Source organism: Gadus morhua, chromosome 16 (assembly GCF_902167405.1).
Source record: "Gadus morhua chromosome 16, gadMor3.0, whole genome shotgun sequence".
NCBI lineage: Eukaryota > Metazoa > Chordata > Actinopteri > Gadiformes > Gadidae > Gadus > Gadus morhua.
The window spans coordinates 8,232,348-8,244,847 of NC_044063.1; the positions used below are offsets into that span (position 1 = coordinate 8,232,348).

The 12,500-nt window shown below is 45.5% G+C and overlaps 2 protein-coding genes across 3 annotated transcripts in view; both read right to left on the minus strand.

Moving 5' to 3' along the window:
- Nucleotides 1-65: 65 nt before the first annotated feature.
- On the minus strand, nucleotides 66-7,477 carry rnpepl1 (arginyl aminopeptidase like 1). The gene is made up of 11 exons (XM_030381137.1): nucleotides 6,405-7,477; nucleotides 5,965-6,105; nucleotides 5,347-5,498; nucleotides 4,478-4,594; nucleotides 3,945-4,180; nucleotides 3,676-3,789; nucleotides 3,474-3,586; nucleotides 3,271-3,379; nucleotides 2,948-3,172; nucleotides 2,173-2,315; nucleotides 66-1,943 (listed from the first exon to the last, which is right to left on the minus strand). The coding sequence occupies exons 1-11, from the start codon at nucleotides 6,891-6,893 to the stop codon at nucleotides 1,350-1,352; spliced, it is 2,433 nt and encodes an 810-aa protein (XP_030236997.1). The 5' UTR covers nucleotides 6,894-7,477; the 3' UTR covers nucleotides 66-1,349.
- A 2,853-nt stretch (nucleotides 7,478-10,330) lies between these two features.
- Nucleotides 10,331-12,500, minus strand: part of rpl35a (ribosomal protein L35a) — a 2,632-nt gene continuing 462 nt past the window's right edge. For both annotated transcript variants that reach the window (XM_030381145.1, XM_030381146.1), the window contains exons 2-5: nucleotides 12,405-12,442; nucleotides 12,166-12,318; nucleotides 11,300-11,444; nucleotides 10,331-10,402 (exon numbers count right to left, since the gene is read on the minus strand). In XM_030381145.1, coding sequence (XP_030237005.1) covers nucleotides 10,379-10,402; nucleotides 11,300-11,444; nucleotides 12,166-12,318; nucleotides 12,405-12,415 — 333 coding nt within the window. In that variant the 5' untranslated portion in view covers nucleotides 12,416-12,442 and the 3' untranslated portion in view covers nucleotides 10,331-10,378. The remainder of the gene's footprint in view (nucleotides 10,403-11,299; nucleotides 11,445-12,165; nucleotides 12,319-12,404; nucleotides 12,443-12,500) is intronic.

Genomic DNA, 12,500 nt, shown 5'->3' on the forward strand with positions numbered 1-12,500 from the left:
TGTATCAATATTTAATTTTTGTTTAGGAAAAAAAACATAACATATAAAACCACCCCTTATTATGGTAACAGTTGTTGATGTTATTTTATTTCATTTTTTGTTTCATTCCACAAAGAGAACGTATGATCAATGTCGCGGCGCGAGCACACAGACAAACACACACACACACACGCACACGCACACAGGGAGTGATTTAGTCTTCACCGTTACCCAAACGAACCAGCTACTTGAAACACATCAACTGCTAGTTAAATATCAAGCAGGTAGTTTAATACATCTCAACCAGCTAGTTAATGAAAATAAGGGCTTTTGGTCATTGAATTAAGGGCTGTCTGCAATAAGAACATTATAGCTCTTCCTATAAAGAGGGCAGTGACGGCATCCGAGGCAGACCTGGGATGACGTCGTTGTCGTCATAGGCACACCTGCGATGACGTCACTCGGAGGACTCCTTTAAAGAGGGGCGTGATGGCATCAGAGGCAGACATGGTATGACGTTGACATCAGAGGCGCACCTGCGATGACGTCACCCGAACGTCAGACTGAGAGATGGACGTTTCTGTGGCTCCTATTGGATCTATTAACCTGACCTTTTTTATTTGTGAATTTATCAATTCAATACTCATGGGTGCAGACTATTCCAGGCCGGCCGTGTATCCTCCAGCACTCCTAGTCCAACACTGACATCATTATATTGTCTTAAGAACCTATTTGCAGAATAGTTATTACAGTGCTGCTGTGTCACTGTGCCAGCTGTGCATTAGCCCCTAGTTAGCATTGTGTAAGCAGTGAGCTAGCAATGTGTTGTTTTTTTTACCTCTGGTTCCCTGACATAGACCCTCTCTGCAGCCTGTCGTAGCCATGACTGTAGGATGAGACATGTTGGATGATCGATGTAGCATGATGGATGCAGCATGGAGAATGTCGCTGGCTGAATTTATCACGTCGCATGTACAATGGTGACTGTAGCCTATTGGCTGTAGCATGTTTCCTGTAGCATGGTGGATGTAGCCTAGTGCCTTGAGCATGTAGTAGCATGGTAGCTGTAGCATGTAGCATGCAGACAGTTTCATGTAGGAAGTTTGTGGTAGCATGTAGCATGGTGACTGTAGTATAAAGCTTGTTGGAAGGCCGCTTGGTGATTGTGAGCTGGTGTTTTTATAATCTGAAGTCCCAGTGTAACACTTGGGCGCATTGCATATCACACAGTTAATAAACATTGAAAAAAAATCACATAGAAAATCAGTCAGGGTCTTTAACACGGCCAGGAGCACCCATCCAGACTCCGCCCCAGGTAACGTCTGTCAAAAAGGGGCGGGGCAAATACAACGTAGGCGGAGCCTCAATGTTCAGGCAGAAACGTCCACCTTCCAGAGTATCAAGGCAGCAGTGGTGCTGGCGGGAGGAGGAGGAAGAGGAGGAGAGGGACTGGAGGAGGGACTGCTGTTCGTTTGAGGTGTAGGGAGGGAGGGGTTTGACTGTGGAGGAGAGGGGGTGGAGGAGGGACTGCTGTTCGTTTGAGGAGTAGGGGGGGAGGGGTTGGTCTGTGGAGGAGGAGGGGAGAAGGAGCTGGTGTTAGGTTCCAAGGGAGGAGTTTGAGTTCTGAGGGAGGGGTACGTTTGAGGCGGATGTGGCGGGGAGGGCCTGGGGTTAGGAGAAAGAAGAGGAGAGGGGGCGGGCTGCGACGGAGGAAGAGGAGGGGAGGGGTATGAATGAGGAAGATGAGGAGAATGGGCCGGGTTAGATGGAGGGAAGGGAAAGGGGGAGGGGTTAGGAGGAGGAGAGGGGGCGGGGTTGGGCGACTGGAAGATGATTTGCTGCAGGGAGCGTCGCAGGTTAGGGTGCAGTCGTCCCTGGGTCTGGCTGTAGGTCTCCATGGCGACGCACTTCATCACCCCAGCCACCAGGTCTTCGTACAGCGGAACCGTGTACATCCTCGACGTCTAAATCAACACAATTATTAGCAAATAATCAATTCAATCGTACAATTAAATCGGAACATTTCATGAACTAATCAAAAATGATCATGAACCAATTCATATATTATCATGACTTAATCAATATATCATTGCTCCCTCATCCATAAATGATCATAAATGACTCGTCTTGTTTCTTCCCCGTTATCCTTCCATCATGTACATAGAGGAATGCTTTTTGCATGTGTGTACTGACGTGCTTGTGCAGGAAGCTCCTGACAGCTGGTATCTCCGGGGGGTAGTTGCTCCTGACGACCATCTGCAGCCATCGGATCTGGACCTCGGCACTCTGGGAGGCGAGCAGCCTGGAGTACGCCCCGCTGAGACCCTCCATCACCTCTATACGCATCATACACATCATATACACGTTATATTTACATTGTTTACACAGCCTGGAGTACGTCCCAGTCAGGCACCCCCTATCACCTCTATATATTTAAAATGGGCTGACATTTTAAAATATATATTTTTAACATTCTATTTATTTTTTAAAAATAACCCTTTTTCTCATTTAGTTTTTGTTTTAAAAAAGCACTTATTTTGAGAGCCTCTACCCTAATTTCGTTGCACTTTGTGCAATGACAATAAAGAGATTCTGATTCTCATATACATCATACATATCATATATACGTTATATTTACATTGTTTACACAGCCTGCAGTAAGTCCCGCTGAGACCCTCCATCACCTCTATATCCAAGTTATATATATTATATACACACATGGCATACAGCCTGGATTAGGCCCCGCTCAGACAGTTTTGTAGATAGTAGTATTAGAGATACAGTATTACTAGTACTACGGAACTAGTATTGTACTAGAGTAGAAGTAGTCATCGTAGTACAGTAGTATTTTATTACAGTAGTGGTGGCACTATAGTACTTTTACCCCACAGTAGTACTGCTGCAGTAGCAGTTGTGCTAGAGTAGTTTTGGTCGTAGTAATAGTAGTACTATGGTAGTACTGCAGTACCGTGGGGCAGAGGGCAGCGGTCCAACATGCGGTCCAGGAAGAGCACGGTCTGGAAGGAGGTCCAGGTGGAGAGGTCAAAGGCTGCCAGGGCGTTGGGGTCGGGGGCGGGGTCGGCCCAGAGGTCACACAGCTGGTGCACGGGTCGCGTGAGGACGCCGCCGGCCGATAGGTCGGGCTCGTAGAGGGGAGCCCCCAAGCCCCCCAGCCAGCGATCAAACTCCAGACCTGGCGACACACAGGAAGTGACGTCATTGACACACCTGAGGCAGCGTGACAGGTAGAATGCGGATTGGGCGAATTGATGGTGGGGACCCAGGTCTTACCTTCTCGATGTGCCGCACCCTCTTCCTTCAGGGCAGGGAAGAAGTCCAAGAAGAGCTCTATCAGGTCCTCAGCCACCACACTGCTGAACTTAAACTGGCTGATATATGCCTACACACACACACACACACCCAGGTGAGTGCGTTGGACAGGTAGGCGTCTACATGGGACGGACGAGTGGCACACATGCGAGTGTGGAACTCACCCTGAGGAAAGCATCGAAGCGTGAGACATCTCCGCAGAGCTTGCAGAGGTAGGAGGCGAAACAGAAGCCCTTCTCGTAGGTGAAGAGGTTCATCAAAGTGCTGGGGTTCACACCTGGAACACAGACAGGTACAACCATACAGAGGAGTTAATACTGAGTTAATATGCATCTATGTATGTATGCATGTATGCATGCGTCTCACCTGGTTCAAAGGTGACCTGTAATTTGCTGACGGGGCTGTCATCCCCAAGGAGGCGGAGCTGTCGGTGCAGAGCGTCCAATCGAAACCTAGTTTCTAGACAGGTGAACGCCTCACCTGGGGAAACAGTAGTAATGTAGTCATATAATAATAATATTTCTGGCCTATAATACTGCCAGACCTATATATCCATCTATCTATCTATATATATATATATTTATTTATTTTTTTAATACCATTAGACGTATTATAGTGTTCCATGTATTGTGTACCGTAGGCCAGGGTCGTGATGCGGCGCTGGGCGTAGGTGGCCAGGCCTTCGCTCAGCCACATGTCTTCCCAGGTGGCGTTGGTGACGGCGTTCCCGAACCAGCCGTGGGAGATCTCATGGATGACGTCGATCAGCAGGAAGTCCCGGCTCTCAAGGATGGAGGAGATGATGAAGGTGAGGCAGGGGTTCTCCATGGCAACGATGGGGAAGGAGGGCGGCAGGAATACGATGTCATACCTGGGGAGGCATCCCTCCCGTTAGCCAATCCATTCGATTGATTATTGATCAGGACGAGCCCCCCTTATTCATAAAGTAGTAGCGCGGAAGACTGGACGCATGGGCAGCCAAGCTCCCAGTAGAACCAGTAGGAAACTGCGTTTTAAGTGGGCAGCCTCCAGTAGAACTAGTAGCTGACTGTGGCTGTAGTTGGCAGATCACAGTAGAACCACTTAGGGAGCTAGTTGCGTGGTGAGGCGGTTTGGTTTGGTGTTGAAGTGGTGGTGGTGGAGGAGGAGGTGGTGGAGGTGGATTTACCTTCCCCAGGGGTAGGGCCCAAACAGGTCCTCAGCGACTGCCAGCCAGCGCTCCACGCTGCCCCCTAGCTTGTTCAGGGCACACGACAACAGACAAGGCTCCGCCCACACCCGGCTCCTGTCGGCGGATAGGACGAGACAGCAGGGAGCATATTCACACACGGGAACCACCTGTGACGTACATGATGCTAACGTGCCCTTGGGCACTGTGGTGGAATTGACCTTACATTTACCGTACATTTAGGGCAGTTGGCAGACGCTTTCATCCAAGGCGACTTACAGTAGGTACATTTGTCATAAGTGAAACAATATATCGATGTCGGTACAGTAAAGATGTTCATAGAATCAAGTGCGAGTACTAACAATCGCTAGGCTAACCCATTCCCTGTATACAGCAGTGGTAGCAGCTACTACAGTTGCTACACAATTAAGTACTATGAATAAGTACAACGTACATTATGTGAGCACAATAAGTGCTTACACTTAACAGTTTATTGCGTACCTTCACTGAAATAGTAAAAACCTCCTAAAACTGTGAAGGGTCCGACACGCATCTCAGGTATTATCAATATATACCAGAGATCACACAGGCAGGAACCTCTCCATGTAGTCATGAACGCAGCTTAGGTAAGCTCATCTAATAGGACACATGGTGTCACTGGGGACAAGTGTCGGGAATTAGCTTTAGCTAAAAACACTTTGACGCATACATCAGATGACTGCTTCACACTTATCTATGTTTTTGTATCCGTCCCTATTCAAATAAAACCTAAAATCAAACAAATGGAGACAGCGATGGATAAGTGAGGCAAGCTACAGGTTCCCCCCCAGCCGGAAGTAGAAGGAGGCGTGACTTCTTGTGTCTCTCACCGGGGGCCCACGTCGACATGCTTCAGCTCACCAGCCACCAGCGCTACCAAGTAGGCCGGCACCGGGTACTGCATGGAGAAGTGGAAGACCCGGTCCGGCTTGGAGTAGGAGCTCCGGGTGGCACTCATCAGCACCATCACTCCCTCAGGAACCTACGGACACACAGCGTGGTGATTAGGGCTGAACGATTCATCTAATTCAAATCGAAATCGCGATGTAATAAAACACGATATGCAAATCGCAAAGGCTACGATTTGTGATTTGTAACTGTTACTGACTGGAGATCAGTAAGGTTTATATTTATTTTTATTTTACAATTCAATAATATCATTCATCTCAACACATCGGCCTGGCCTAAAGGAAAGAGCAGTTATATGTTGACTTGACTGCTTCAAATGTTGTGTTGGTCAAACTAAAAGAATGATTTATTGCTTTTTAGTGAATAATACAGAACACAAGGAACTTAATAAATTCAAAAGAAATCGCATATTAAATCGCAATAATGGTCAATATAATCGCAATTCGATTAATTCCCCAAATCTTTAAATCCTAGTGGTGATGTCACTGTGGTCAGGCGACCCGTACTGCGCTAGATGCTACAGGGTGCAGGTAACTCACGCGGACGGTAGCAGAGTAGGTGCTCTTCACGGCTGGAGTGTCGAAGCAGGGGAAGAAGGACCTGTTGGAGACCGAGTGGCCCAGGGTGAAGACCAGAGGCTGGGACTGACCGCAAGTCAGGGGAGGATCCAACCACCACGTCTGGGACACAAAGTATACACACATTTTATTTAGATATTTGTATATAGTTTATTCACACACACATAGTTGACACACACACACACACACACACCTAGTATATATACGTCACAACCTATATTGTGTGTATACTGTATAGTGTGTGTATATATATATATATATATATATATATACACACACACACAACATGTCTAGTATATAAACATTCCACCTACATCTCGTATAGAATATACATAACACAATATACCCATGTAACAATACCAACACCCTCACACACTGATGGTTAATGTGATGGAACCTACCGCCGGACCATCGGTGGTGGTGAAGCGGAGAGTGATCTGAAAGCCCTTCCCCCGCTGGACCACCACACCAGGCAAGCTGATGTTCAGAGAGGACCCGTAGTCTGTGAAGGGGTCGACCCGGTACGTGAGAGAAACCGGTCGGTCGAGCTGCGTCGAGCCGGGCATTTTGCAGTCGATAGAGTGGATGAGCAGCGACGGGTGTGTGTCCAGGACTAAAGTGTCAATGCCCGGCTGGATGGGGACTAGATCCAACACCAGCCAGCCCGTCATCTCCTTCAGTGTGAAGTTAAGCCGCAGGTCGAGGTGGAAGTGGTTCAGCTGGAAGCTCTGGAAGTTGGACGCCGACGCGACGTCGACAAGTGGACACCTGGCGGAGCCGGGGTGGGGGCGCCTGGCCCGGGCAGCATCGGCTCCGGGTCGCCCAGGAACCGGCAGCGGTTTGCGGCAGCAGCAAAGGCTGGTACTGGTTGGTGGGTGTGGGTCTGCCATGATATCGGTGGGTCCGTCCAAGATCACCTACATCTGGACACAAGGGGGTCGTCGGGCTAATCTCGACCCTAGTAGCCCTTTAACCCAGAGGCTAAAGGCCTGGTACCGGGTCGGCTGTAGTACGGACCAGACCTGGGTGAATGGATAGTCCCGCGCACTCGACCATAACACAACCAGATCGAGAATATAAACAAAGCCAGTAAAAAGTATAGCAATCCGATTAGCAGGGCTAATTAGCCGCTAGCCTTAGCACACAAACTTCAAGTAGTTCATTAGGAGTGTCTGCTAAGTGAAGCCCAGCGGAGCTAAAGCCGCTCCAGGCGGGTTGCTGGTACAGGACACATTTGGGAACTTTAAAGGTCTCAACATAAAGCTTCAAACTATTCAAAACATGCAGAAAGTCAGCAGTGCAACCGAACAGGAAGTGGTGACAGGAAGTCGCCTAGTAACATGGAGATCGCCGGGGAAGTTTCTGGCCGGGGGCCCTGCCCCTTCAACCGGGGGCCAAAACCCTAACCCTGCCCCTCGAACCGAGGACCGTAATTCTAACCCAGCCCTCCAGCCCAGTCCGTTGTTTTATGGCAATCCTGCAACCACACACACACACACACACATACGCACAAGCACACACAAACACTCACACAGAGGGTCACTACTAGGCCTACTTATGAATGACAGCAATGAAGTTTCTTTTTTTTATCGAAATATAATACGCCTATTAATCAATTTGATGTTCTGTAAATTAATAAATCCTACCAGGAATGTTTGATTTATAATTGCAATATGTTGGAATTAAATACATTGCGTATTATCCTAAATGTTGTCTATGGTTCTCAATGAAGCAGAGGACAGCTATAATATAATCAAAATCATACGAATGATTCTATGAATATCATTAGCACACACAATGCCCCTCTGTTCATTCTTAGAGCAGAGTTGTAAACCCTGCTCTATTCTTGTTCATTTTCTGACTTTTGAGAATATTAAAAGAAAATTATTTTATTATACATTTAAGATCAACCTGGATATATTTGGACTACTGACTAACCGAATTAAGATTTAATTGCACAATTCATCTCATGTATATTAATTTGTTTACTCCCTGTTCCTAATTGTTTAGTGATGTTTCTTGAATAGTCCAATATGTATTTTTCTGAATGAACATAGAGGATTATGAGTAAGATTATGAATAACTTTTCAAAGGTCCGAAAATGTTACCAATTTATGGAGGATTTCAACGAATATCCGTTTGTAATTCTTTTGTGCACAACAAAAAGTTGTAATAAATAACGATTATATATGTCTGCAGTTTAAGACGCTACTACTCTGGCGTCATCTGGTGGGCAATGTGGCTAAGGTCACCATCTTCAAACGGAATCCGTCTTTTATATAGGCCTAATGTTATAGACATGTTTATCAATAAATGTTATGCATTTACTGAACACTGACTGCTAAAATAAACTGCTTATTTACGTACTCTTGCATAAAAAGTCTTCCCGGTATGCACAATTGTTCAGTTGCACATTTATTTAATCAATCGGTTAAGGTGGTCATATTATACTTTTAGTTTTTTCTCTTTACTTGAGTGTTATTTTTTTATACAAATATCTTATCTATACAAGCTGTAATGTTATGTCTTAAACCAAGTTACATAGCATTATTTAAGGCCTTTTACTTGGTTCTGCTATGACAAGGCTGTTTTCTAACTACCCGACAGTTTAGTTGTTCCTGAAATCTACGGCCGGGGCTGTAATACAAGGACATTGTGTGGATGTGTGAACATACGTTTACATCGTATCTATAGTCGAGCTGTCTAGGCCGGTGCAATCAAATATTGTAAATAATTATGGGGACTTAGATGTACAAGGGGATTTAGATAAGTACTTTGTTTAAAACCAGAGAACATTTCAATGCATTATTTGACAGTCGGTGTAGATCACGGATGCCAGGGTTACGGCCCGACTGTATGTCACATCCGGCCCGCGGGTGATAATCCGTCAGTTGGTCTGTTACTGCTGCTGGTCTGTTACGATTCAATAACTGTTCATCCCCCATTCTCCATTCCATTTCGAAACGTGTTTAGAAAACACGCTCGATTCATTACAATGTATTAATCAATTAAGGCCGCCACCAGGGAGCGCCCCCAACACTTCTGCCGCCCCAACGCATTTGCCGCCCTAGGCGATCGCCTAGTTCAATTGTGCAAGCCTTCAATAAATAAAATAAAAGTAATTAACAGTTTACACTTGTGTTATTTATAGGTAATGTGTTTTGTTGGCACCTAGTCTATTTTGTTGCATTTCTCATTTATAAATGTAGGCTACTTGCATGCATAGGAAAATGTTTAAGTTCTTAGAGGGGATCTGTCTCCTGCTTTAGGCTATGTAATTGTAGGCCTCATTGTGAGGCTATTTTGGGGCCAATGCAATTTATTTTTGATGTCTAGGCCTTCAAGCATTATTTAAAATAGCCTACCTATCCATGTGTTGAGGCAGTGTTTGGCCTTTTCAGTCCGAAAGTGTAATCCGGCACCCTGAGGTCTCTTGAAAAAAATCTGGCCCCCTGACCAATTTCACTCTGGCATCCCTGGTGTAGATGAACTGATGAGGCTTGTCTTTGAAGACCTAACACCATTTGTTGAAGAGCTTAAGACAGTCCCCTCGCCCCAGGGCCTGTAAGACAAGTATCAGGGACCCTCAAAGGAGGTCATGGTTGCCTGCCTTTTCTCCTGCTTCAGTCAAGGCCCAGAAGCCAACATACTGTCCTGCCAGATTAGGAAACTCCTGGCGTGTCCGCCAAATACACAATGGGATGACCAACCCGACATGTCTCCCAAGTAGCTCCAGCTGAGTTGGGATTACAAAAAAATATTTAGAGAAAAGCTTTTTTTCTGGAATTTTGGATTAAAGTGATTTTAACAGCTGTATGTCATATCAAAATGAATTGTGTCATGTACTACTAAATGGTTTGCAACAGTGTTTCGGGTCGAATCGATGGATGGCCCGTTTATGATACCGGTGAGTACATGTTTCTGGAGCAGTTACTTGAAGCCCGACCCAACAGCACCCATGTTTCCTTGCAAATTGCTTAATTTATCATTACCCAAGACTGCCCTGCTATCAAATAAACTATTGTGAATATCATCAAGACAACGGATGTCAAACTAAGCAAAATATCTATGTTAAAGTCTGTTAAACTTCCCAATTGTACGGGACTGGATAAGCAGCGTACACACATTGGTTAAAATAAGGAAGTTAAATCCAGATTTGAACCACCACATTCTGCTGGTCATTCCCCAAATTTGTTTAATTAACACCAGTCCCCATATTATTAAAAGGTAATCTACTATTCCAATATATTTTATTAGGAAACACATGATGGTTCATATTAACAAGGATGCAAAACAGTATTTAAAAAAAAGAGTGGATCAGACCAGATTGGGACCAGATTTTTTTATTGTATATTTACAACAACAAAGGAGCAGCTCAGATTCGGGAGGGGTACATCATCTGAAAAAAGAAAAAACACAAATCAGATTACAAACATTGATCAACAGAATGTTTAACATTTACAAGGCACCCCTACAATGTACTACTTTTACAAAATAAATGGGCAGAGTGCATGATTTAGTGGCAACTAGCAGGAAGGAGGACACATCTATACGACTCATTTTCATTGGATTAAAACACTTATGAATGCATTACATTTATGGCAAGTCCGTCCTGCTAGACGTCACAAAATTAAACAATGCACCTTTAACTTCAGAACCTCCCTAATTCTACCAGCCTAGAGACCATCCAGATAACATGTTCCCTCATTTGGTTTCACCTCATGGATCAGTATGGAGCTCTACCTGCCCACAGTGAGCGATGGGCGGGAATACCTGCCTTGACGAAGTCTGCCAATCAGTGCAACAAAACTTATGCCAACATAACGTGTACTGTGAATCAACTTATTTTACACCGAAACTGTTTCTGCAATTACTCCAAGTTTACTCTAATGTTAACGTTACGGCTGATTGCTTCGGGAGACGTAATTTCTGTTTTGCAAGCGATGACCTGCATTTGACCTCAACCGGTGTTGATTTGCACCGAATACTTTTTGGAAGAAATTAATCTTGGCCGCAAAAGTTCCAAGAATGATCCGCATATGGAAACTATGCGAGGTCACGCGATCAGGATGTTCTCCAGGCTTTATTTCTGCACCAAGCACACAATGTTTTCAGATGGTCTGAAGCGGGTCATCTACTCAAGCGACAACATGCAAGCCTAGATTCATTTGCAGCCTGCTAGCACACTACCTCTGGTCCAACATGGACTTCCCGTCACACAGGTAACATGAACAAAGCCAGTCTAGGTCTAACCAACACCCTGTGAATCTTGTCTAGACGCCAAGGGCTAACTCACCACTCTGATCCTGTGTCCCATGGCCCTGGCTGGGAGGTTGTTGCGGAACTTGGCACGAACCATGCCGCTGTTTCCATGGGCACGAGTCACCTTTCCCCAGATGACACGGGTCTTGTTGGGCTTACCGCCAGGGGTCACGGTCTTCCTGGAAATAAAACACAACCATGGTCAGACTCCTCCAGGTTCAGACTCCTAGAACCAGGGTCAGACCCAAACCCAGCAGAACATTGCCTTGAATGAATGCATCAGTAGGCAAGATATGAGAGGGAGCCGTCTCAACGCTAGTGTCTCATACTGAGGTGCAGTCAAAAGACTAATTTCAAAATATAGCCGTCGCATGTCGGACAAATTGAAATGTATAAGCTTTCAACAAGTTTGTAGTTTATCGCTTATACATGTCTGCAGTCGATGGTGATTTGAACGTTATTAATATAAAATGCTGGCCCGCCCGTACCCCTCGATTTAAGAGTCGTACAAATGACACCTAATCACTCGTAACACTGATTGTGTTCCCTTGCAGATTAAACAAGTGGATGACAGTGCCCATTCATTAGGTACTTCACAACTACATGCCTCAGTTGATGCAGAAGACAAGTAGCAGTGGTTGGCCAATCATAGGGCTACACCTCAATCAGATGTTAATATACTCAAAAGGTGAACCACCCACTAGAATCATCACAATGCAGTGCATTTTCACTTAAACTAAAAAAACATACATTCAGTACCAAAGATGCTCATTTGCTCTGTACCCCAGATAATACATTTTAGATGGTTAAGCCATTATGGACATGTGAGAGTTTTAACAATACGATCATGGCACTGCAGTCCTGTTACAGTACAGGTTAGGTCTAGGAGACGGGACTTACTTCTTTGCCTTGTAGACATATGCGCAGCGCTTGCCCAGGTAGAAGTCCACCTCGGTGCGGGTGTTGACCCCCTCCACCCTCAGCAATGCAGTGTGCTCCCTCTGGTTCCTCAGACCACGCTTGTAGCCCGCAAAGATGGCCTTACTCCACAGTCTAAAAAAACATGAGGACCCGTTATTCACATCCAGACAGCGCCTTCTGAACCAATCAAATAGTTGATCAAGACAGCCGGGACCCACCTTCCTGGCATCGTGACTTTTCTCCGCGCGAGGTTTACCTAAAGAACAACAAGAGACACACGTCAGCGGACATTAGTTAACTCACTAGTTTGATTA

Coding starts and splice junctions, on each gene's coding strand:
- rnpepl1 (XM_030381137.1), bottom strand. CDS start 6,893: ATGGCAGACCCACACCCACCAACCAGTACCAGCCTTTGCTGCTGCCGC. Junction 4,181..4,477: donor GGGCCCTACCCCTGGGGAAG/GTAAATCCACCT, acceptor ATGCCTCCCCAG/GTATGACATCGTATTCCTGC. Junction 3,380..3,473: donor GCTTCGATGCTTTCCTCAGG/GTGAGTTCCACA, acceptor GTGTGTGTGTAG/GCATATATCAGCCAGTTTAA.